A 22,383-nucleotide genomic window follows, 5' to 3' on the forward strand; every position below is an offset into this window, starting at 1 on the left:
AAAGTTGAAACCAGCAGTTCCTACAGAAGCAGCGCATGCCACGATGAGAATGCAAAGATGCGTTTTTTTAGCGTGTCTGAGCGACGATTAGCACAATAAACTTGAAACCAGCAGTCCCTACGGAAGCAGCGCATGACACGATGTGAATGTAAAGATGCGATTTAATAGCGCGTCTGAGCGATGATTAGCACCATAAACTTGAAACCTGCAGTCCCTACCGAAGCAGCGCATGCCACGATGAGAATACAAATATGCCATTTTCTAGCGCGTCTGAGCGATGACTAGCACAATAAACTTGAAACCAGCAGTCCCTACGGAAGCAGCGCATGTCACGATGTGAATGTAAAGATGCGATTTAATAGCGCGTCTGAGCGATGATTAGCACCATAAACTTGAAACCTGCAGTCCCTACCGAAGCAGCACATGCCACGTTGAGAATACAAATATTGCATTTTCTAGCGCGTCTGAGCGATGCCTAGCACAATAAACTTGAAACCAGCAGTCCCTACGGAAGCAGCGCATGTCACGATGTGAATGTAAAGATGCGATTTAATAGCGCGTCTGAGCGATGATTAGCACCATAAACTTGAAACCTGCAGTCCCTACCGAAGCAGCGCATGCCACGATGAGAATAAAAATATGCCATTTTCTAGCGCGTCTGAGCGATGACTAGCACAATAAACTTGAAACCAGCAGTCCCTACGCAAGCAGCGCATGTTACAATGAGAATACGAAGATGTGATTTTCTAGCGCGTCTGAGGGATGACTAGCACAATAACCTCGAAACCAGCAGTCCTTACGGAAGCAGCGCATGCCACCATGAGAATACAAAGATGCGATTTTTTAGCGTGTCTGAGTGATGACTAGAACAATAAGCTTGAAACCAGCAGTCCCTGAGGAAGCAGCGCATGCCACCATGAGAATACAAAGATGCGATTTTCTAGTGTGTCTAAACGATGACTAGCACAATAAACTTGAAACCAGCAGTCCCTACGGAAGCAGCGCTTGCCACCATGAGAACACAAAGATGCGATTTGCTAGCGCGTTTGAGCGATGATTAGCACAATAAACTTGAAACCAGCAGTCCCTACGGAAGCAGCGCTTGCCACCATGAGAACACAAAGATGCGATTTGCTAGCGCATCTGAGCGATGATTAGCACAATAAACTTGAAACCAGCAGTCCCTACGGAAGCAGCGCTTGCCACCATGATAACACAAAGATGCGATTTGCTAGCGCATCTGAGCGATGATTAGCACAATAAACTTGAAACCAGCAGTCCCTACGGAAGCAGCGCTTGCCACCATGAGAACACAAAGATGCGATTTGCTAGCGCATCTGAGCGATGATTAGCACAATAAACTTGAAACCAGCAGTCCCTACGGAAGCAGCGCTTGCCACCATGAGAACACAAAGATGCGATTTGCTAGCGCATCTGAGCGATGATTAGCACAATGAACTTGAAACCAGCAGTCCCTACGGAAGCAGCGCCCGCCACGATGAGAATGTAAAGATGGAATTTTTTTGTGTGTCTGAGTGATGACTAGCACCATAAACTTAAAACCAGCAGTTCCTAAGGAAGCAGTGCATGCCACCATGAGAATACAAAGACGCGATTTTCTAGCGCGTCTGAGCAAGGACTAGCTTGGGGCTGTGATGTGGCGAGGTTCCAAACTCAACATTTTCCCCATTTCCGGCCGTTTGGGAACGTAAATTCAGCCAAAGAATATTTTTCTGACCAATAAAAATTGTTTAAAAACAGAAATTGTCTCATTTCGTTCGAATCGAAAGATTGTTGACTCCCCTGCAAAGACAAACACGCTGAAATAGCAAATTTTGGTCGTGACTGGGAGAATATTTGGTTAAGCCTTGGAACATTACTGTGTTAAGGTAGTTATTGTATACGACGCGACAATCGACAGATGCATAGCCACTCTACTGCAACATGGTAGCGGTGACATGTCTGAGTACTGGACTCGAGGGAGACTGTTTCCTCTTACCATAAATTTTCGTATCCCTGATAACGTAGTGGCTCTTTGCAGAACTCTGAAAGCAAGGGAGAGGTGTCGTCAGCGCCAAATAGCTGCAACTGGCCCGTAACTCCCATTCGGCTCTTTAAAGTTTGCTGCCCGCTTTTTTTAGAGTAGCATTGATAATGGCCCATGATGAAGACAGGCACTAATCAGAGAACTAGTGAACGCTGTAAATGATTCAATACCTAACACTCAAAAGTTCATGCCTGCCTGTTGAAAGGAGCACATGTAATATTTTTCTCTGGCGTATCGTATTTTTTTTTATTCAGATACCCTAAAGGCCCTTATGGGCATTACATAGGGGGGGGGGGGGGGGGTTAACAAACACAATTTGGGGGGGGGGGGGGGGCAAGGCAATATAGAACATCGCGGTAAGGATCACCGAATACAACAAGAAAATATAAAAAGAAAAAAAGAAGAGAGAATTGCATACATGATGAAAAAAAAAAGAACAACAACAACACTCCGTACAAAGCATGAAGATACACTTACAATGCATCAAAGGCATAAAATTCTGCTTTTACCCAACATGCGTAAAACTGCGTTTCATATTACTTACAAATGAGTCATGATCACGTACAGAAGCAATTTCTTTTGGCAGCTTATTCCAGTGATGAATAGCTAGAAAGAGCGGTGATTGTCGCAGGAGATTCGTACGCGCAAACATGGGACGCACTATGAAGGGATGGTCGAGGCGGGGGAAAATTTTTTGTGGCGGTTTGATATGGGATGCTGTAAAGGATGACGGGGCATGATACAATCTGTGGAAGTGGGAAAGTAGTGCTAACAGTCGTCGTGTTTCTAGAGACGGTAATTGGAGGGACTTTTTGATAGCCGTGATGCTGGATGTTCTAGAGTATGTTTTAGTGATGAAGCGTGCTGCTTTATTTTGTAAAGATTCCAGCTTGTTTATTAGGTAAGTCTGATTTGGATTCCATATTATGGAAGCGTATTCAATCTTTGAGCGAACTAGAGCTGTGTAAGCTGATAATTTAGTTGACTGATTTGCTAAATATAAATTTCGCCTAATGAAACCAAGTGTTTTATTTGCTTTCGAAGTTATTTCATCAACGTGATCATTCCATGTAAGGTTAGAAGTTAGATGGACTCCCAAATATTTTAATGTGTACACATTCTCTATGCATATGCTGTTCATAAAATATGAACTTAAGTGAACGTTACTGGCTCTGGTAAATGTCATAGTTTTTGTTTTAGAAACATTAATTTCCATTTGCCATTGCTCGCACCAAAGTGAAATTTTGTTTAGGTCGGCCTGTAAAATATTAGCGTCTTCAGAGGTGATAATTTGTCTGTAAAGCACGCTGTAATCTGCAAACAATCGAACTGTTGAGGTCAGGTTGTTACTGATGTCATTAATGTAAATTAAGAATAAGATTGGGCCATGTACGGATCCCTGGGGAACGCCAGATTTAACTTGTGCTAAAGCGGAAAAGTGATCATTTACGGAAACAAATTGGTAGCGTTCGGTTAAAAAACTTGAGATCCAATTAACAATTTTTTCATGTATGTTAAGCCGGCTAAGTATCGTCATTAAGCGAGAATGGGGAACTTTATCGAATGCTTTATTGAAGTCAATAAATATGGCATCGATTATTATGGAATCGTGAACAGCTTGATGAAGATCACTTATAAGTTCAAAAAGCTGTGTTTCACAAGAGCGTCCTTTCTGAAATTCATGTTGATTGTTAGAAAAGAAGTTATGTTCAGATAAATATTTCATAACTGCGGAAGATATGATATGCTCAAGTAATTTACATGGAATACTAGTTAAGGATATAGGTCTATAGTTTGAGGGCACTGATCGGTCACCTGGTTTGTAAATGGGAGTGATACGACTGACCTTCCAGTCATCTGGTACGAATCCTGTATCTATTTATTGCTGGAAAAGGGTGGCTAATACGGGAGATAATATAGGTTTAGTCATTTTAAGCATCTTTGTGCAGATGCCGTCTGGACCTGGCGCTGAGTTATTAGAAAGTTGATCGATGGCCGATTCTATTCCCTCTGGTGTAATTATGACATCATTCATAGATGAGTTAATTGAAGGAAACGTAAGGTCAGGTGGAATTGGATTTTCGTTTGTGAATACAGAGCTGAAAAACGAGTTTAATTCAGTCGCAGCTTCAGATGGTGAGAGTAGCACACCGTTATTAACGATTGGTATATTGGATTGAGAAGAGTGTTTAGGGTTAATTACTTTCCAAAACTTTTTCGGATTGTTCATTATCATGCTGACGATGTCACCGTTAAAAAACTTGTCTTTAGATGCTTCAATTTCAGCTTTACATTTATTTGATTGTTCTTGGTATCGCTGCCAATCACCATCCGAGTGGGACAACTTAGCTTTAGAGTAAAGGAGTTTCTTTTTATTTATTGCTCTCTTCACTTGGGACGTGAACCATGTGCTCTGTGTTGATGACGTTATTCTAATTTTGGGAACGTGCTTTTGTTTCAGTTCAATAATCTTCCTTCGGATAGAGAGCCAGTTATCATTTGTATTGCGATAAGCCATGGTTTACAAGAACCACACAGAAAAATATGACAGCTCTGTAAGAATCGCGTCGATATTTGCACGGGAGTAATCGTAAATTGATTTCGTTGCCTTTTCTGGTTTACTACTTTGTAATTGGTATTCACAGTGTACTACGTTGTGGTCGCTAATACATTCAAGGACGTGAACAAGCATATTTTCCGGTTTGGTTGTGAGGACTAGATCTAGAATAGCTTTTCCACGTGTTGGTTTGCAAACTATTTGATGCAGATCAAATGAACAAAGAACATCGAGAAATTCCTTGCATTCGCTCTTCCTTGCGCAACCTAGGGGCGTACACCTCTGCCAATTTATTGTGGGGTAGTTAAAATCGCCAGCAAGTATTTTAGGTGAAGTTGGATACTTGTCTTGGATTAAAGTTAGGGAATGATTAAGACTCTCGATGAATTCAGAAGTAGCATCAGGCGGACGGTAACAGACTCCGACTGCGCAAGTCACAGAGGGACAGACCTGAAGTGAAATCCACAATATTTCAATATTTGACTGTGTGTCAACAACGTGAGCCCGTAGATTAGATTGCACGGCAACTACAACACCGCCTCCCCGTGCGCCCACCCTATCATTTCTAAATATAGTAAAATTTCTAGAGAGCGACAGCTCGTTGTCCCCAATATCGGGTGTAAGCCAAGTTTCTGTCCCAAGAACAATATCTCCAGAACAAGCCTCAATAAATGCACATAGCTGGTCTTGTTTGTGAAACATGCTTCGAAAGTTGCAAAACAGGAGTGACAAGGAATCACCTTGATTAGCATGACTGTGTCAATCATTCTGGTTTGTTTCGTCCCCTCGTGCGCCAACAGTAGGTTGCGCACTCAGGTGACATACTTCGGCTTCATTGCGCGTTGAAAAACAGGTTACTTTGTTTTGTGATGAATCAAGGGTGTAACATTTGCTTCCAAGAAGGAGTTTATCGTAGACCACAGTATATTTTTCGTTAGGCTTACGTGCTTCGCGAGCGAAATCTCTGAGTTTTTTCCTGATGAGCTGCATACGGGCCGAGAAATCTTCTTCAATCCACACGGGTGGCTTCTGCAGGTCCTTCAATTTGGAAGCATTTCTTAAAATGATGCTCTAGTCTTTAAAATTCAAAAATTTCACGACAATTGGTCGGATGTGACCCGCTTTAGGTCAACCTATTCTGTGGGCTCGCTCTATTTCGCCTGCATTGAAGCCTAGCTTAGTTAACACGAACTGGTTGATGATGCGTTCAGTGTCAACCCATGTTTCTTTTGGTTCTTCCGGGATTCCCTTAAATATTAGGTTATTTCTGCGCATACGGTTATTTATGTCATCAACAACCAGATTGGCCTGCTCCAACTGTTTAGTTTCTATGGTCTTCAGCTGCTCTTGCGATTCCTGAACGACTGAGTTAACGGTGGTGACGTCATGACACAGGTTATCAACTGCTTTTAGTCGCTCTTCGACACCACTGAGTCGCCTTTTGATGTCAGTGACGCTCGTTTGAATATCCTTTAGTTTGTTTGAAGCGTCTTTCTGAATTTTTTCATTTGACAACGTTAACTCTTTAAGAAGCGCGAGAACTTGGTCCACCTTATCCGGGCCTGGGTTGGTCTCTACGTCGCCAGCGCAGAGTATCAAATGAGCAATACAAAACAAAACCAAAGAACAGCGTCCACCCATGCGCCAGCAACTAGTAGCCAAGGCAGGCCTAAGCCATATTGGCGAACAACCACTGGCAAAATGGCCATGCGCTACAAAGCGGCCTATCCGCGCAGGGTAAGTACACAGATCAATGCCCATGGTGAATCAAACGACACTCGGGATTTGCAGCCTAAACAGTACCGAAGTTGAAGAAGCTGTTGTCACAACCCACTCACCTATGAACATGAAACAACAATGCGTGAGCTGCCAACAGTCGGCTGCAAATCCCGTTCGGTGCTTGTGGACGATCCCTTTTGTAGGCGACTGAGTGGAGGGCGCTGCGTGCGACGTCAGCCGCTTCTGCCTGGGTAGGGGCGCAGATCGCCTGCGCGATGGAAGGTGATCAGGCTGTAGCCACGAGGCAGCTCGGCAGGTGGTCCGATGACCAGCTATCAGCTTGGAGCGCCACAATCTTCGTGTCGTCGCTTGGTCGCTTGCTTCTCGAAATTATCAGAGCCTATGAACATGAAACAATGCGTGAGCTGCGAACAGTCGGCTGCAAATCCCCATATCACGAAGGCATATAACGAAGCAATTTTGGGAAAGAACTTCGGTCGTTGCTTGCATATTCATAGAATCTCTAAAAAAATAGTACACAGCTGACAGGTGACGTCACGGTCAGATGTTATTGCACGACGGCTATGTTTAACTGTTTCTGCACTCAAGGTGCACGAATCTGAGAAAAAACAAAAAAATCTGTACGTAATGCAGAGCGCAATTTAGCCTTTGTAAAGAGCAGAAAATTTTAAAGCGATAAAACAAAGATAATTAAAGGACATTTGAGCATATGCAGAGAAAACCGTCGAAGTGGAGCATAAAACAAGTGAGAATTTCATGTACGTACTTGAACACAGCGTCCGTGCATAAAGAATAGCGTGAAAGTTCATTACTTATATTCACTTAATTACATATATTATACTTCATTACCTATATTTTACTTAAGCGTTACATCTGGAGCCCAATTATATAAAATCTGAATTTTGCGCCTTTCCACGAACACTTTATAATATTATGCGGCCACAGCTCTTCTCACCGTTTTTAAGTAGGCCTTGGTGCATCATGCTAGATTTTAAATGATTGGAAAAATAATATTGATGAGTTAGTTGTTTATTTTTGCTGGCATCGAAAGACAACAAAGCAGGTGCAGTTGGGAGCAAGAACTAAGCCGCACGTTGCCGCTTTCCTTAATTATAGTCTGTGCGACTGTCATAGGCACAGATAATATATAGGTGTTAATATGTTTGTCCAATTATTGGTTCCCTCCTCCTTACAATAAATTTTACGGCATCGTGGGAAGATTTTCAGCTTTCGTTTATTTTTGCAGCTCTAGAGTGGGAAGTATTAGCTCCCGAGAGAGAGAGAGAGAGAGAGAGAGAATAGATGCATTCGAAAAGTCACGTCATCCACTTTTTCCGGGAAATATACAGCTTACTTAGCGGTTATCATTTTAGTTCTTTTTTGTCGCTCACTTTTCTTCAATTAGGTATAAAATTCGCACAGCCAGCGGAGCTAGACGACGCTTTCTGTGATTCCCTGGGTCACCCAGTAACGCTGCACGCCGCCGAGATGAAAACTGCTTTTTGCGTCGCACTCTTCGTCCTGGGCCTCATCAGATTTCCGGAGTAAGTACAATACTACGCCAAAAGGCTCATATGTCTTTACCACGTGAACCTGTACCCTACGTTAGCTCGAAAGCTGCGAAACGTTGCTACATATTGCAGTGTAAGCTTAGCTAGACGAAGGCTCATTAGTGACGTCTAGTAAGGGGTGGCTACGACGGTTAGCTATAGTGGTACACCCTCTCATCATTGGCTCCTGGCCTTTGCGCGGTTGACATGCTAACTACAGACGCTTGTGAAACCTTTAGGAGCAGCAGATGCTTCTCTGGACTGCAGATATAAAGAAACAGCACCATAGTTTAATATCGACAGGAAACAAAGTTTAATAAATTGATAAAACTTATTGTTCCCTTCAAACTTGAGTGTCCCGGCTAATTGCTTGCATTATGCATGAAAGATGGATAGAATACTGCCTTATGACAAAATTCAAGGGGAGGAATACCTGAGACGAGACTGAGAAGAAGGGCCAACTTTTGAGCACTGATGACTTCTACAGTGCCGCAATTCAAGCTTGAGATTAACCCCGTGTACTACAAAAAAAAAAACGATTGCAGAATAACGAAAGCATCTGAAAGACGTTTTCTAAAGCCGGTAGGGAGAATATTTTAGGATGCAGAGGTTTATAAAATACGCGTTAATAAATGAAGAAGAAAGTGTACTCTTCACATAACACATTTCGAGTACCTCGGAGTGACACCCTGCCTGGGAAAAAATTATAGCACATCCAGAGGTGGCCATGGAAAAAAATTGATTTCTGTTTAGCGTATCATTTTAATGTAGCAAACGTTCCAAATGCCTTGAATGCGATCAAAAAATGGGATGTTCTATGTGCGATATTACTTACCAATAGTTACTGTGGTCGCAAATAGATATGATTCAACTCTTGGAGCAATCTCGCTTTGTTGAACACTTAGCGTGACTACCGAAAACATTTCTGAATGCAGGCTACTTCCACTAAGGATGCCACTTAGCCAATGCAAGATGTACGCTGCAATTTGTAAAAGAAGAAAAAAATAAACCGGTTTTCTTTCTGAGTTATTTGCAGCAAAGGGAAAAAGGAGGCTGAAAGCAATGTAATGCGGTTTCAAGTAGACTGTGTTACTCCGAGTCTGAAAAGGGCTGTTGAAGGACGACACAAAACCTTAGTCTATAAATGCAATCGCGATCTGAAAGCACTTATTCAAGGCCACAATTTTTCACTCCTGGCAGCGTGAGTTGCATTCTTCAGAATTACATGACGGAAGCCAACAGTCACCGAAAACAAGAAGCATAGGGGATGCTTTTTTGATTTGTGGAGTTAGTGAATGGGAGATAAATAGGGTAATAATATAAATATAATTGGTTACACTCTCAACGTTCGGTTACACTACACAAAAATACCCCTGAAATAAGAAGACCGGACAGCCGTCACCATAGCTCAGTTGGTAGAAGACCGAACGCGAAGTTCGGAGGTCGTTGGTTCGGATCACGCCGGCTGCAAGTGGTTGTTTTTCCTCTGCTTTAAAATAAGTCGTCTTTAACTTTTTACCCTAAAAATCTTCAATAAATGAACTCCACGTATTAAGAAAAAAATTCCGCTATGTTCCTTAGTTTCGGTGACTGGTGGCTTCCTTCATGCATGTCATAACGAGTCCTTCTTTTCCCTTCCGTATTCTTCAGCAGCGTTACTTGCAGCCCCAAAAGTGTTAATGCTTTCTTAATGCTGCACCTTACTTGGGCATAATGCGCTGAATACGGCATGCGATTTTGTATTCCGCGACTTGAGCTAGGATTTTGCACAGTAAAAGAAAAATCTTACGCATCAAGCTCAGCAAGAGTACAATAGCTGACGGTCTGACCGTTTCGGTGTTGGTGTGGTCTGCTTGCAATGAGAGGAGGGAGGGTTTTGATGAATACATGGACAAAGAACCGATGAAACATATAGAATATTATAAGGTGTGCATGTATTATGCTATCGTGGTTTAGAGTACTTCTGAGAGGTAGCTGTGAGATTCCTGATCAGTAGGTATATGACTGGGAAAAGCGCAATTCTAGCAATGGGTTAATTGACAGGGTTAATTGTCGAGACATGGCAGAGGCCTATGCCCTGCTGTGGGCGTAGTCAGGCTGATTATGATGACTATGATGCAATGGACGCAGCTGTCGCTGTAAAAATTCATAAAAGTAAGCAACTTCTCTATGTCAGTAGTATGGAAAACATGAAAATTACTTGCGACTGTACAACTTATCCATGCAAATGCTTTTTGTGGCATTTTCTGTTTTTTTAGATCTCGTGCAGAGCAGCCTATATGCACCGGATTTGTGAGTAATCAGTCTATTTATCTGAATACAGCATGTGTGCGTCATAGTGCTAAAGCTGGAAAGCTGTGCCTTTAGAACCGTAGTTGGGTTTCCTAATTCAGTAGGACGAAATGTTCCGTTCTATCCTATGGCTATTCGCAACTCCAGGAAAAGTTAATTTTCTGGAAACACGACACAGCACAAAGATTGCAGGTATATCAGGTCGGCAGCAGCATTTTCACTTGATGCCGTGCTGCGAAAATATAGGTTGGGGTGAAAACTTACCTTGCTTTGTCAAAGGTGAGCGGATTATATTGGCTAACTACCTAATTCTCTTAGGACTGAAAAACCTCACCGATGACAATGCCGAAATATTCGCTTTGAGCGTAGACACAACCAAATATCATGGGAAGCCGTACCATGTCTCCTTCAAGATGAAGTGCCTCTTTGAAGAGACTGACGGGTCCGAAGGACAGTGCACATGCACTAGGCGACTTTCTAAAAAGTGCAAACACCCGCGTGCACACATTCACTGCTACAGTAAAGTCTATTTGCTGTTTTCACGAAACTGAGTATGCATAGACAAACGTTCACTTTCGACATTCCTTAATTTTTGAACCGCGCTGTTTGCCTTTGCTGTCGCCTACGGTTGCCTCATCAGAGAAACATGGAGTGATGACATGATAAACGGTGCCCCAGTTACGCTTGATCTGAAGGTAGAGTTCGGTTAACCTTGTTAAGTTGAGTCACCTTGTTAAGTTGAGTAAACCATGGTTTAAACCTGAAAATTCCAAAAGCACCTCTTCACGCATTCCGTGGGTGCTCATCCAAGTCTGAATTAATAACAAGGTATTCCTTGGAGACAGTCTTAATTGGAGAGTGTTGGGAGAGGCCTTTGTCCCGCAGTGGGCGTTTTGCATGCTGCTGTTGTTGATAGTGGTTGCTTTTCTGAAGCGGTCGTCAAGTGTTTCAAGGCGTAAACCTTACTTGCCCCATTGAGCGAAAACCAGTATGTGTTTATGTTCGTGTGCTTGTTAACACTCGATGACACCCATAAAGAATGCCTCCTCCCGTTTTTATTTCTTTCATTTTACCTTTTATTCATCGCTCTCCTTCCGTGTTTTATCTGGCATGCTACGCGGAGTAGCACGCTAACGATTCATAAGCGCCGGCTAAATTCTCTGCTTTGCCAATAAATGGTTTCTCTTTCTTTCTTTCTCTCTCGTGCAACCTGGAAGGTGGCGGTCAATTAACTAATTATTGGTAGCGCGAGATTGCTCAAGACAACCTGGATCACACAAATTCTACCGGTGCAAGAACTTGTCATCAAGTCCTAGTGCACTGAAGCACCCTTTAACTGCTTCATCTGCACCTGAAGCGGTATGAAGTATCCCAGGTATCTATAAATGCGAAGTAGAGAAAGACCGATTCTGCATATATGGGATTATCCTATTAGCTGTCGCGACTTACCGTTAAGGCGAAGATCTGGCGGTGGTACAGCGGCGACTGCCTTCACGAAGTTAGCGCGCAGATAAGGGCTGCGGCGGCTATGTGGACCCATGCAATGGTATAATTGCCAGCTGCGTGGCATCGGGATGACATCACGACGTAGTTCGCAGCAACTGCGCTCACGAAGTGATCGGGCGGACTTACGCCTCGTCAGACGTACTCAGACTTAAGTGTCTCTGCGTATTTTTTATGAAACTCTAGTGCCATGCACGGTACAGCAAAATTAAGTTAAACAGCAGTTATCCCAGGGAACGTATGCAGGAGTCGTTTATACTTTCGTCAAGTAGCGCATACAGGACGTCCTGTTGACGCCGGAGACGCGGAGAAATTTTCGACGTTTCCAAGCTGTATGTGCGTGCGGCCCATAGCCTAAGCGGTCTTTTTTAGATGGCACAGTTTTTATGCGGCCGAAAGTGTAAGCTGCCTCGTGAATATGGAAGACATCCTTATGCCTTACTAAAAGTCAGTTTTCATGCTTGCTACGCCATCTGCTCGCAAAGCGGCACAACGTTTATGCAACCAACCAGAGAGTTTTTCTGATGGAAAAACTGATTTTTTTTAATGCGAAAACATTTAAGCTATCATGCAGTTTCAGGGTGCTCAATTACGAAGTTGCGCGCTTATTTATTTGGGATCACATGATACTGATGACGTCATCACGGTCACATGACTCCAATTCACAAATATGATATCACCGCCAAATTTTAAAGGTCATGTGTCTTAGTGAGGTCATCAAAACCTGCTAACCGTGGAATGTGGCAACCTGTCTATCGGATTGTGAGTAAGCAGCTTATTTTCACCAAATCGAAAGAAACTGCCCCCTGCCCACCAGGACGCTGTGCATGAGCCTAACGGGAGCTCGGAAAGAACAATCTGGGTCTCTCAATCCTCACCGGTGCCTCTGTTTGAAAGAGCCACCTGCCGGGGCCGGTGGCTGCACAACTGCGAAAGAAGAGGTATGAGGAGTCACTGCGCTCTGCGAATACGATTGACAAGGTCGGGACGTCAAAAGAAAGGCCCTTCCGATCGGCAAAGAGTTCTAATGACGTGCACGCATGGAAAAAGTATCATGCTGCCGAAAAGAACTTCCTTGCTCACGCAACACAAGCAGAAAAAGCCTTCTCATCCAAATTACCTGCTATGTTTCACAACAATCCCAGGAAATTTTGGAAGGCTGTAAACCCAAAAATAACCCCACCAGTGTCGCTGTGCGACAAACACGGTTTACCTATTTTACAGAGTGACGCGGCCGAATGCATAAATTATACATTTTAATGCACTTTAATCCACGAACCTGGAGGCGACATGCCTGACTACCCTTATTTTGATTATCCTCCTATGGCGGACATACATTTTGACCCTAACGGATTAATCGCGTTAATCGATTCCATGAAACTAATTTCTTCAGTAGCCGCCGCGGTGGCTGCGTGGATGTGGCGCTCGGCTGCTGGCCCGAAAGACGTGGGTTCGATCCCGGCCGCGGGGTTGGAATTTTGATGGAGGCGAAATTCTAGAGGCCCGTGTAGTGTGCGATGTCAATGCACGTTAAAGAAAACCAGGTGGTTAAACTTTCCGGAGCCCTTCACTGCGGCGTCTCTCATAGCCTGAGTCGCTTTGGAACGTTAAACCTCATAAACTAAGGTAAACTAATGCTTTTCGGCCCGAAAGGCGCGGGTTCGATCCCGGCTGCGGCGGTCGAATTTCGATGGAGGCGAAATTCAAGAGGCCCGTGTACTGTGCGATGTCAGTGCACGTTAAAGAACCTCAGGTGGTCGAAATTTCCGGAGCCCTTCACTACGGCGTCTCTCATAGCCTGAGATGCTTTGGGACTTCAAAACTCTATAAACATATCTAAACTAAACTAGCTAAACTAATTTCTTCAGCTGGTATGGAAGAAATTAACGCAAAAGTTCTCAGGAATGCTAAAACCTTGTAGTCGTTCTTTTTTGTCATATCTTCCAGCAATCACTCAATTCGGTTATTGCACCTCACGACTGGAAAATAGGAAAAATCACCCCAGAGCACAAAACAGCCCTTCATCGCCTAGAAAGAACTACTGTCACACCTCCTTCGCGTACGTTCCCTATAAATTAATGGAACGCATAATTTACTCGCAGATCATGACCCTCTTGCAGGCTGACAACATTTTCCTCCTTTTCAACACGAATTCCTGAAAAACCTATCCTGTTCCACCCAACTGGCTCTCTTTACTCCCGACATCAGTTCCAGTATGGACACTAACAAGCCTGTGGACGCCATTTTCTCAGACTTCGAAAAAGTTTTCGAGAAATATTCCCATCAACGCCTCTTATTTAAACTTTCACGCCTAAACCTGAACCCAATAGCATACGATTGGCTCCGAAATTTTTTGACCAGATAGATAGATATATAAGGAGGAGGATTGAAAAGCAGGGATGTTAATCAGAAAGGGGTTCCGGTTGGCTAACACACACACACACACACACACACACACACACACACACACACACACACACACACACACACACACACACACACACACACACACACACACACACACACACACACACACACACACACACACACACACACACACACACACACACACACACACACACACACACACACACACACACACACACACACACACACGCACGCACGCACGCACGCACGCACGCGCACACACACACACACAAACACACACACACACACACACACACACAGACACACACACACGCGCGCGCGCGCGCCGTCACAATTTGTCACTCAGCCCAGTCGCTCTCAAGTGGGCAAAGAGTGCCTTGTATGCCTTGAGGGCAGTCGACTGCTGCGGCCACGGACCGAGGATCTTTTGCTCTGTTAATGGGCGAGGATCGAGGTGGTCCAGGGCACAACACAGTGTATGTCTTGCACTCGAAAATGCAGGGCACTCACAGAGAAGATGAGCGATGGTCTCCTCACAACCACAGCTTTCACATGCCGGACGTCGGTCATCCCCATCCGGAAAGCATAGTTGTTGGTAAAAGCATCACCGATCCATAAACGGCATAAATATGTTGTTTCGGGACGTGCTAAGTTATGTGGAAGACAAAGGTGCAGCCCAAGGATCAGTGCCTTGAGGTGGAGGTTGCAAAACTCTCCAGTGTTCCACGCTGAAAGTGTGAGCTCCGTGATTACCGTTAATGCCACAGTGTCCTGGCAGCCATTGAAAAATGATGTCATGACCTTTTAGATATGGTGCCATGGTACAGTAGACGGATCTCAGCAACAAGCTGTTCCTGCGACCCGCGGCGTAGCGCAGCTTGCAGGTCTTGAAGGGCTGATTTAGAGTCAGTGGAAACCGTCTAGGCTTGCGGAGGTTCTTGACTGATGAACTCTACCGCAGTCCGTAAGGCTGCGAGTTCTGCACCAGTCGAAGATGTTGGACAGGTCGTCTTCACTTTCGTGAACATGGATCTGGCCGGTATCACTACCGAACCCGCAGAACTGGTTGAGTGAGCTGATCCATCTGTGTAATCGTGTATGCGGTGACTGTGGTAAGAATGCAGGTGATTCAATGTCAGTTGTTTGAGAGCAGGCAGTGATACACCAGCTTTCTTCGTAATGCCAGCATTATAGAGGTGATCCCGAGGTTCATGAAGACTCCATAAGGGTGAGCACGGTCTTGACGCAGGGGTGAACTCTGATGGAAGATACGTGCGATGGGCTTCAATGACTGGCAAATATAGTAGGCGGCCTATTTATTGAGTGTTGCGAGGTGATGACAGGGAACCCGTGTGAGATGCCGAATATGTGTTTTCATGGGGTCAACAGCAATTTATATAGTAACAGGGTGTTCTCGGGCAACAAGAACAGTTGCTGCTGTTGATGCACATTTAGGCAGTCCAAGGCAGATACGGAGAGCTTGCGCTTGCTCACTTTGAGGAGTCTTGATATTTGTCTTTCTAATGAAACTGAATATCGGAAGACTGTACCGCATGTAGCCCAGAAATAGGGAACGGTACAGTTGTAGCATCGAGCGCACTGGTGCGCCCCAGGACTTTCCCCTAAGGAAGGAGAGGACGTGGACAATCGTAATTAGTCTCTTTCTCATGTCGTAGATATGTGGACTCCACGAGAGGTTCCTGTCAATGACGACACAAAAGGATCTGTGGCTTCTCTCATAGGGAATGGCTTCGCCATTGATTCGAATGGTGTAACGTGACATTATTTTGCCTGTGAACGCCACAAGTGAACACTTTTCGCTAGAAATGTTCAGGCCCTGCAAACGAAGATAAGGTGTCAATATCGATGCCGCTTTTTGAGGTCTTGCACGAGCTTGAGGACGGGTCAGCCCTGATGCCCAAATACAGATATAATCTGCATATACAGAGATCTGAGCAGATTGTGGCAATACGTCGACCAGGCCGATGAGAGCAAGGCTGAAGGGAACTGGGCTCAGCCCTTCACCCTGAGGGACTCCGCTCGAATTTCAGTGAAAGAACGTTGGTCCGTCCGCAGTCAGGGCAAAAACGACCTGATAAATAGCTGCTTATTCAGCTGAACGTGCGGCCTCCGATCTCAGCAGCTTCCATTGCGTCCAAAATGGCCTGATGCGTTACGTTGTCGTACGCCCCATGGATATCGAAAAACAATGCCACGGTCAATCTTTTCAAACTTTTGCTGTGTTGGACAGACGTTACAAGGTCAACCACGTTGTTGATAGAAGAGCGGCACCGTCGGAACCCAGACATGAAGGTTGGATAAAGCTGATATCGCTCCAAGTACCATTCCACGCGTGTGAGCAGCATTCTTTCCATGACTTTGCCAACGCAGCTGGCGAGTACAATTGGACGGTATGATGAAAGGTCGAGCGATGATTTCCCCGGTTTAAGAAGTGGAACCAGACGACTGGTCTTTCAATCATGATGAACTATGCCAGAAGTCCATGACTTGTTATAAGTGTCCAAAAGAGCCCGTCGAGCTTCTTGGCCAAGGTTGGCAAGTGCGGAGTACGTCACACCTTCAGGCCCTGGTGATGACCTTCTACAACAATCCAGCGCAGCATCAATTTCTTTCCTGGAGAATAGTGCATACATCCGAGAATCTCGTGAGGGTGGAACATTGTTGCTGTGCAGCGTTGCGCCTGGATTCGGAGGCCCTGTTTTTCTTGCGCAGAAATCTTCGGCTACCTCAACCACACTGCGCCTTTTGTGGAGCGCTACGGATTTGAACGGGTAGCGCTGTTGAGGGGACGTGCGAAGACCCCGAATTTCACTCTAAACGCGTGACAAAGGCTTCCGTGGATCAAGTGTTTGACAAAATGTCCTCCAGCGTTGTGTTTGCAGTACCTGAATTTTGCGCTGAATCTCCTTCTGTATGCGCCTAGCCTCTCTTAGGTCTAGGCGCGACTTTGTGCGCCGGTATCTGCGCTCTGCTCTGCGCCGTTGTGATTGCAGGCGCTGCAATTCGAAGTCAAAATCGGTGTAGTTAGCGACAGGGTTAAAGGGGCAGGTGGCGTGTTCCATGGCCTCCTTAATTTTTTGTTCAAGACCAGCAGAGAAGCCCTCTGGGCAAGTAGCCTGCATAAGTAATTTAAAAACTGTCCTGTCATTGCGCTGCCTACACGTGGCTGGGAAAAATGTGGAATGGCCAGTAATAATCAGATAGGTTGGGATACGGTCGCTGCCATGGGTTTCCACATCCGAAAACCTCTGGAAGCTGTTGGTAAGGCACTGTGAAACGAAAGTCAAGTCCAAGCACCTGCTATAAGTCACCATTCGAATATAGGTCGGGCTTCCGTCATTAAAGCACTGGAGGCCATGGTCAGAGGCGAAGGACACAAGCTGTCTTCCCCTAACGTCCATTCTAACGCCTCCCCGCATGGTGTGATGAGCATTGAAGTCACCCATAATGACCCACGGAGCAGTTGTAGCTGCCATTAATCCACTAAACCTTTTGGCGTCGAAACGACTTGATGGCGCCAAGTACACCGCCAGTAGAGTAAACGTCAGGTCTCGGCTCTTCACTGACTGCAAACGTATTGATTGTCTTCGTTCGGAGGAACCGAATGTTGCACAAATGTAAGTTCACGTCGAATGTAGACGATGACTTTGCTGGATCTGTTGCCCGTGGGTGATGCAAATGCCTCATAACCGGATATTCGCAAAACTGCCAGGGTCTGCGGTTCACAAATCGAAAGAATGGGGAAGTGATTCTCGTAGACGTAGGGCCGTAAATCAAAAATCCGGGACAGGAGTCCACGAGCATTCCATTGGAAAATGAAAGCTTGCTTGACTTTCTTTTGAAGAGAGGTCCAAAGGAGCCATGATGCCTTCTACTGTAGAGCCGCAAGAACTAGATGTAGCCCGTGCAGCACTTGAAGTGCGCTATTTGCTGCTGGCATGCGTAGGCTGGAAAGCAGAGCACGCATGGCATTCATTAGTGAAGTTAGCATTTCAATCACTTGCATATCTGGGCCATGGAATTGATCGTGCCTGTTGGCTGGATCAGTCGTAGGCGCTGCACACTGCCCTGAGTGCGCCAACATCCCTGACACAGTAGGCGTAGAAAGCTTTCACAGTGGTGGCAGTGTTGCATCTGAGGCAGCAGGTCCAGCCTCACCAAGCGAGGGGCTTCCTTGATTTGGAATGGTTTTTGGTGGAGGCGGACAAGCTGCAGTGGCGTTTAGGACACTCTTCTCAAATGTGACTGCTTTGTTTGACGACATTCGGCGCCGCGAAGGACGTCGTCGCACCTTTGCGGCGGCTTCTTTGTGCGTAGATTGGTCTCGCACCATTTGCTTCAGCACCGCCCGCTCGGTCTTTAGACGGGGCAGTCTTTCGAGGAAGAGTCATGAGGGCCATGGCAGTTGGCGCAGTTCAAGGTAGTCGCACGGCAAACGTCACCGCTGTGTGACTCGGAGCATCGCGGGCACACGATGGAGTTGATGCAGACGCCGCTCACGTGGCCGATCCTCATGCACTTCCTGCATTGAAGGGGCTTAGGCACAAAAGGTTGAACTGGATGACGAAAGTGTCCAGCCTTCACGTAAGATGGTATGCAGTCACCCTTGAAGGTCAGCTTGATACATGTAGATCTTCCTAACCGCTGAACTTGAATCATGGAAATGCCTTAGTTGCCGGCTTGATCAACATGGGTAAATCAGAGCCACTGATGGCGATGTCGACGTTGTAGATTACGCCAGCCGTAGTTCCGCTGTCCTGGAGAATAACGGGGCGTACACTGATGTTGCCGAGTTTGGTGATTCTGGTTAAACTCTCTAGTGACCTTCGCTCCACCACATCAAATGGAATGACGTTTTTCAACGGGTTTATTCTAACCTCTTTTGTGCCTCCCGGTACGAGGCTCTCCAGGTAAATAGAGATGGCTTGCCTGTACAGGAGGTTCAAGTTGCCCGTTGGGTTCAACGGCACAAACAAGGCTGTACGCGCCGAGGAACTTCGCGCCGTAATGGTCGTTGGCGTTCTTGATGAGGACACCGTTCACGTGCTCGATGAAGATGATTCGGCTTGTCTACGCAGTCTGCGCTTGGCCTTCTTGGCCAACAACCGGTATGAAACCGTCGTCGACCGAGGACGAGGAGTCTTCACTTGGCACCGAGTTCACAACAGTGCCCTGGCTGCTCGAGCCACTCTGGCGGCGCAGGCGCTTCCTCTGGGCGGCTGCTACCGACCCACCGGGTTCCAATAGAGGCCCAGCAGCCTTCACCTCCGTCGCCGTGCAAAAAGGGAGCGGCGCCTCCCTGATTATAGCATAAATTACCAAAAAAACTGCTGAGACATAAAGGCAGCGTTCTGATACAGAACAATATCGTCGTCTTCCATCAATTTTCTGACCAAGTGCCAACGGTTTGTATTGGCTAACAATCATGCATCTTCCATCTCCCCTGTTTCGTCAGGCGTGTCACAAGACACGGCTTTAGGGCCTCTGTTATCTTTAATTTACATTAAAGTCCTCCCAAGTGATCTATCTTCCACCGTTCGTTTGTTCGCCGACGACTGCGTCATCTACCGGAGCATCACTAACAACAAAAACACTTACCATCTGAATGCACTGCGACATGAAACTTGTAGAAGAGTATTGCGCAAACTGGCTAATGTCTTTGATAAATATTGGCGGTGGTTTTGCTCTGGTTAAACCTGCAGTGACGCGATAGCTACAGCAGGCCGAGTGGAATTTGATCAGTTGAATTGCAAAGTCAGTCTTTCGCCGCTCCGTTTTGCTGGGCGTTTCTTGTTCATCTTTGTCCCACTTTACGCGGCGCATGCGCACAGCTGTTGCAGCTTGGTTTCGCTGGCGCGACGCTCCGCGCCTCCAGCAGCAGCAGCTTGTCCGCACCACGTGTCCAATCACATGACTTTGGCGGCTCCGCCACGGTCACGTGCCGCCACCACGGTGAAGGCTCGAAATGCTACCGTATTGTAGCCATCGCCACAACACAGCTCTAATATCATTTCGTCGTCGTCAATTGTATCCTGCTCCTCATACACCCTTCGCGGTTCCATAATCTCCCACACATCTTCATACAGATATGTAGGAATCAGCCTAACACCGGATTTCTCTTGGAACACCCACATAATGAACGTAACCAACGATGCTAACCATGTTCTTGGTTGTCTGAAACGTAACTTGCGTTTAGCACATGCTTCCGTAAAACTATCCGCCTATTTAACGGTTGTCCGTACTAAACTTCATTACTGATGCTCAATCTGGGACCACCAACAAAATAACCTTGCCTAAACCCTTGAGTCCGTCCAGAGCCGGCCGATAAGATTCGTATATTCCGATTATTATCATACGAGGGTAACAGCATTGAAAGCAAACGCTAACCTGCCCAGCCTTGAATCCCGTGGGACAATTGCCAGACTGCCTTTTTCACACCTTTTATCATTCCCCTTTTGAGCCATTTCGTTATCACCCCTGCACACCGCCCATCACTTCTCATTATTCTTCAAAAAGCTGTTCATTCACCTCGAGCATCCACTTCTGCGCATCTGAAATATTTCTTCGCCCAGACCGCTAGAGACTGGAACAACCTTCCCGCTGAACCTTTATCCATCCTTGCCTGGAATCCTTCAAGTCATTCATCACTGATCTAATTAATGATTTGTTAGCCCACCCCTCATTTAATGCCCCTAGTGGGCCTTTGAGGTACTAATAAATAAACAAATAAATAAATAAATAAATAAATAAATAAATAAACACGGCATGGCCGCCAGTGGACCAATAGTAGGGCACCGCGAAATTTGAAAATGTTTGGATCCCCAAAGTTTGCTGTTCACCCACCCCAAAATGTCATAAGGAGCCCCAAATTTTCAGAACTAGGTCCAGCAGCGAAAACGAATTATGGTGGAATTTTGGGTGGGATCAGTATAAACTAGGTGGCCGAGAAAGGACTAGGTGGCCGAGTTGTTAAGGGGATAGACTGCTAATCCGTTGGACTCGGCACGCATTGGTGCGAAACACATTCTGGTCGAAATTTCTTTTTCTTTCATTTCATTTGATTGACAGGTGGAGCGGACATTTCTCGCACACGTTTCCAGCGGGCAGGTTTTCGCACACTCATGTGGCAAGAAAGGCTTTTGCCTTAATAGGAAATTTCGGGCATGATTGACAAAATATTTGGTTATGGCTTGAAACATCACTACCTTAAGTTTATTCCGTCATACAGAAATAGGCTACTAGAGTGTAGCCGCTCCACTGCGAGATAGTAGCACTGACATGCCTGAGTACTGGAATCAAGTGGGAGCGTTTCCTCTTAACATGAAGTTTCGACTCCCGCCACAACGAGGCGGATCTCCGCATAACTCATAAAGGAAGCAAGCGATATCTTCAGGGCCAAATCGCTGCAGCCTGCCCGTAACTCTCGCTCGGTTTTGTCGACCTTGCTGCAAGTTTTTTCTTGATAGAGTAGCACTGACAATGCCCAATGATGAAGACAGGCTTTCATTATAGAACAAGTGAAGCCATCATCAATTCTTCTCCGAACACTCAAAGGTTCATAGCTGTCTGCAGAATGGAAGACATTTCGCATTCCCGTTTCCGCCAAGTCGCATTGGGCTGTCAGAAAGCAGTCTTGGGAAAGCTATTCGGGCACTGCTCTGATGTGAACAGAATATTTAAAAAAAGAGTATACAGCTGACAGGTGACGCCAGGGTCTGTATGGCACCGCTATGTTTCTTTGTTTCTTGAAGTGAAATGTTTGTTGAAGAGAGCACGAATCGGAGAAAAAAGAACAAATCTGTACTTAAGGCCGTTGTAAAGAGCGGAAAATTTTGAAGCGATGTAACAATGATGATTGTCGACCATTTCAGCACACGCCGAGACAAACCGGCGAAATAGAGCATAAAAGAGTGGAAATTTCCTATGATATTTTTGGACCACTTCAAACACATGAACGTTGCGTCCTTTAATAGACGCTGTCCTTTCTCTGTGCAGAAGAATAGCGGATAGCGCGGTGTCACCAGATAAGTTACACCAGTGGTGCCCTACACTATACTCTCCCCAGTTTCCACACTGTGGAGAGGCAGGTAACCTCTACCACATGGTGCGGACATGCTAAGTCAATCCCATAGTTGACCCCATTGCAAACCCTTCAGAGGAGCAGCGGGAGGCTATTCTGCTCAGCGGTGATCCTGACTCTCAGCACTGGCTAGTGGGGAGGTCCAGCACTGAGGGCAATCTATAAAACGGGAATGTACAGTACTCACGGATTGAAATAGGACATT

At 45.6% G+C, this 22,383-nt stretch overlaps 1 protein-coding gene across 1 annotated transcript; it reads right to left on the reverse strand.

Annotated features, from left to right (window-relative positions):
• Nucleotides 1–2,552: 2,552 nt before the first annotated feature.
• Nucleotides 2,553–3,324, reverse strand: LOC144098005 (uncharacterized). Its single transcript, XM_077630579.1, has one exon. The coding sequence runs from the start codon at nucleotides 3,261–3,263 to the stop codon at nucleotides 2,553–2,555; it is 711 nt and encodes a 236-aa protein (XP_077486705.1). The 5' UTR covers nucleotides 3,264–3,324.
• Between the last annotated feature and the right edge of the window lie 19,059 nt (nucleotides 3,325–22,383).

This window comes from Amblyomma americanum, chromosome 7, assembly GCF_052857255.1.
Source record: "Amblyomma americanum isolate KBUSLIRL-KWMA chromosome 7, ASM5285725v1, whole genome shotgun sequence".
Taxonomy (NCBI): domain Eukaryota; kingdom Metazoa; phylum Arthropoda; class Arachnida; order Ixodida; family Ixodidae; genus Amblyomma; species Amblyomma americanum.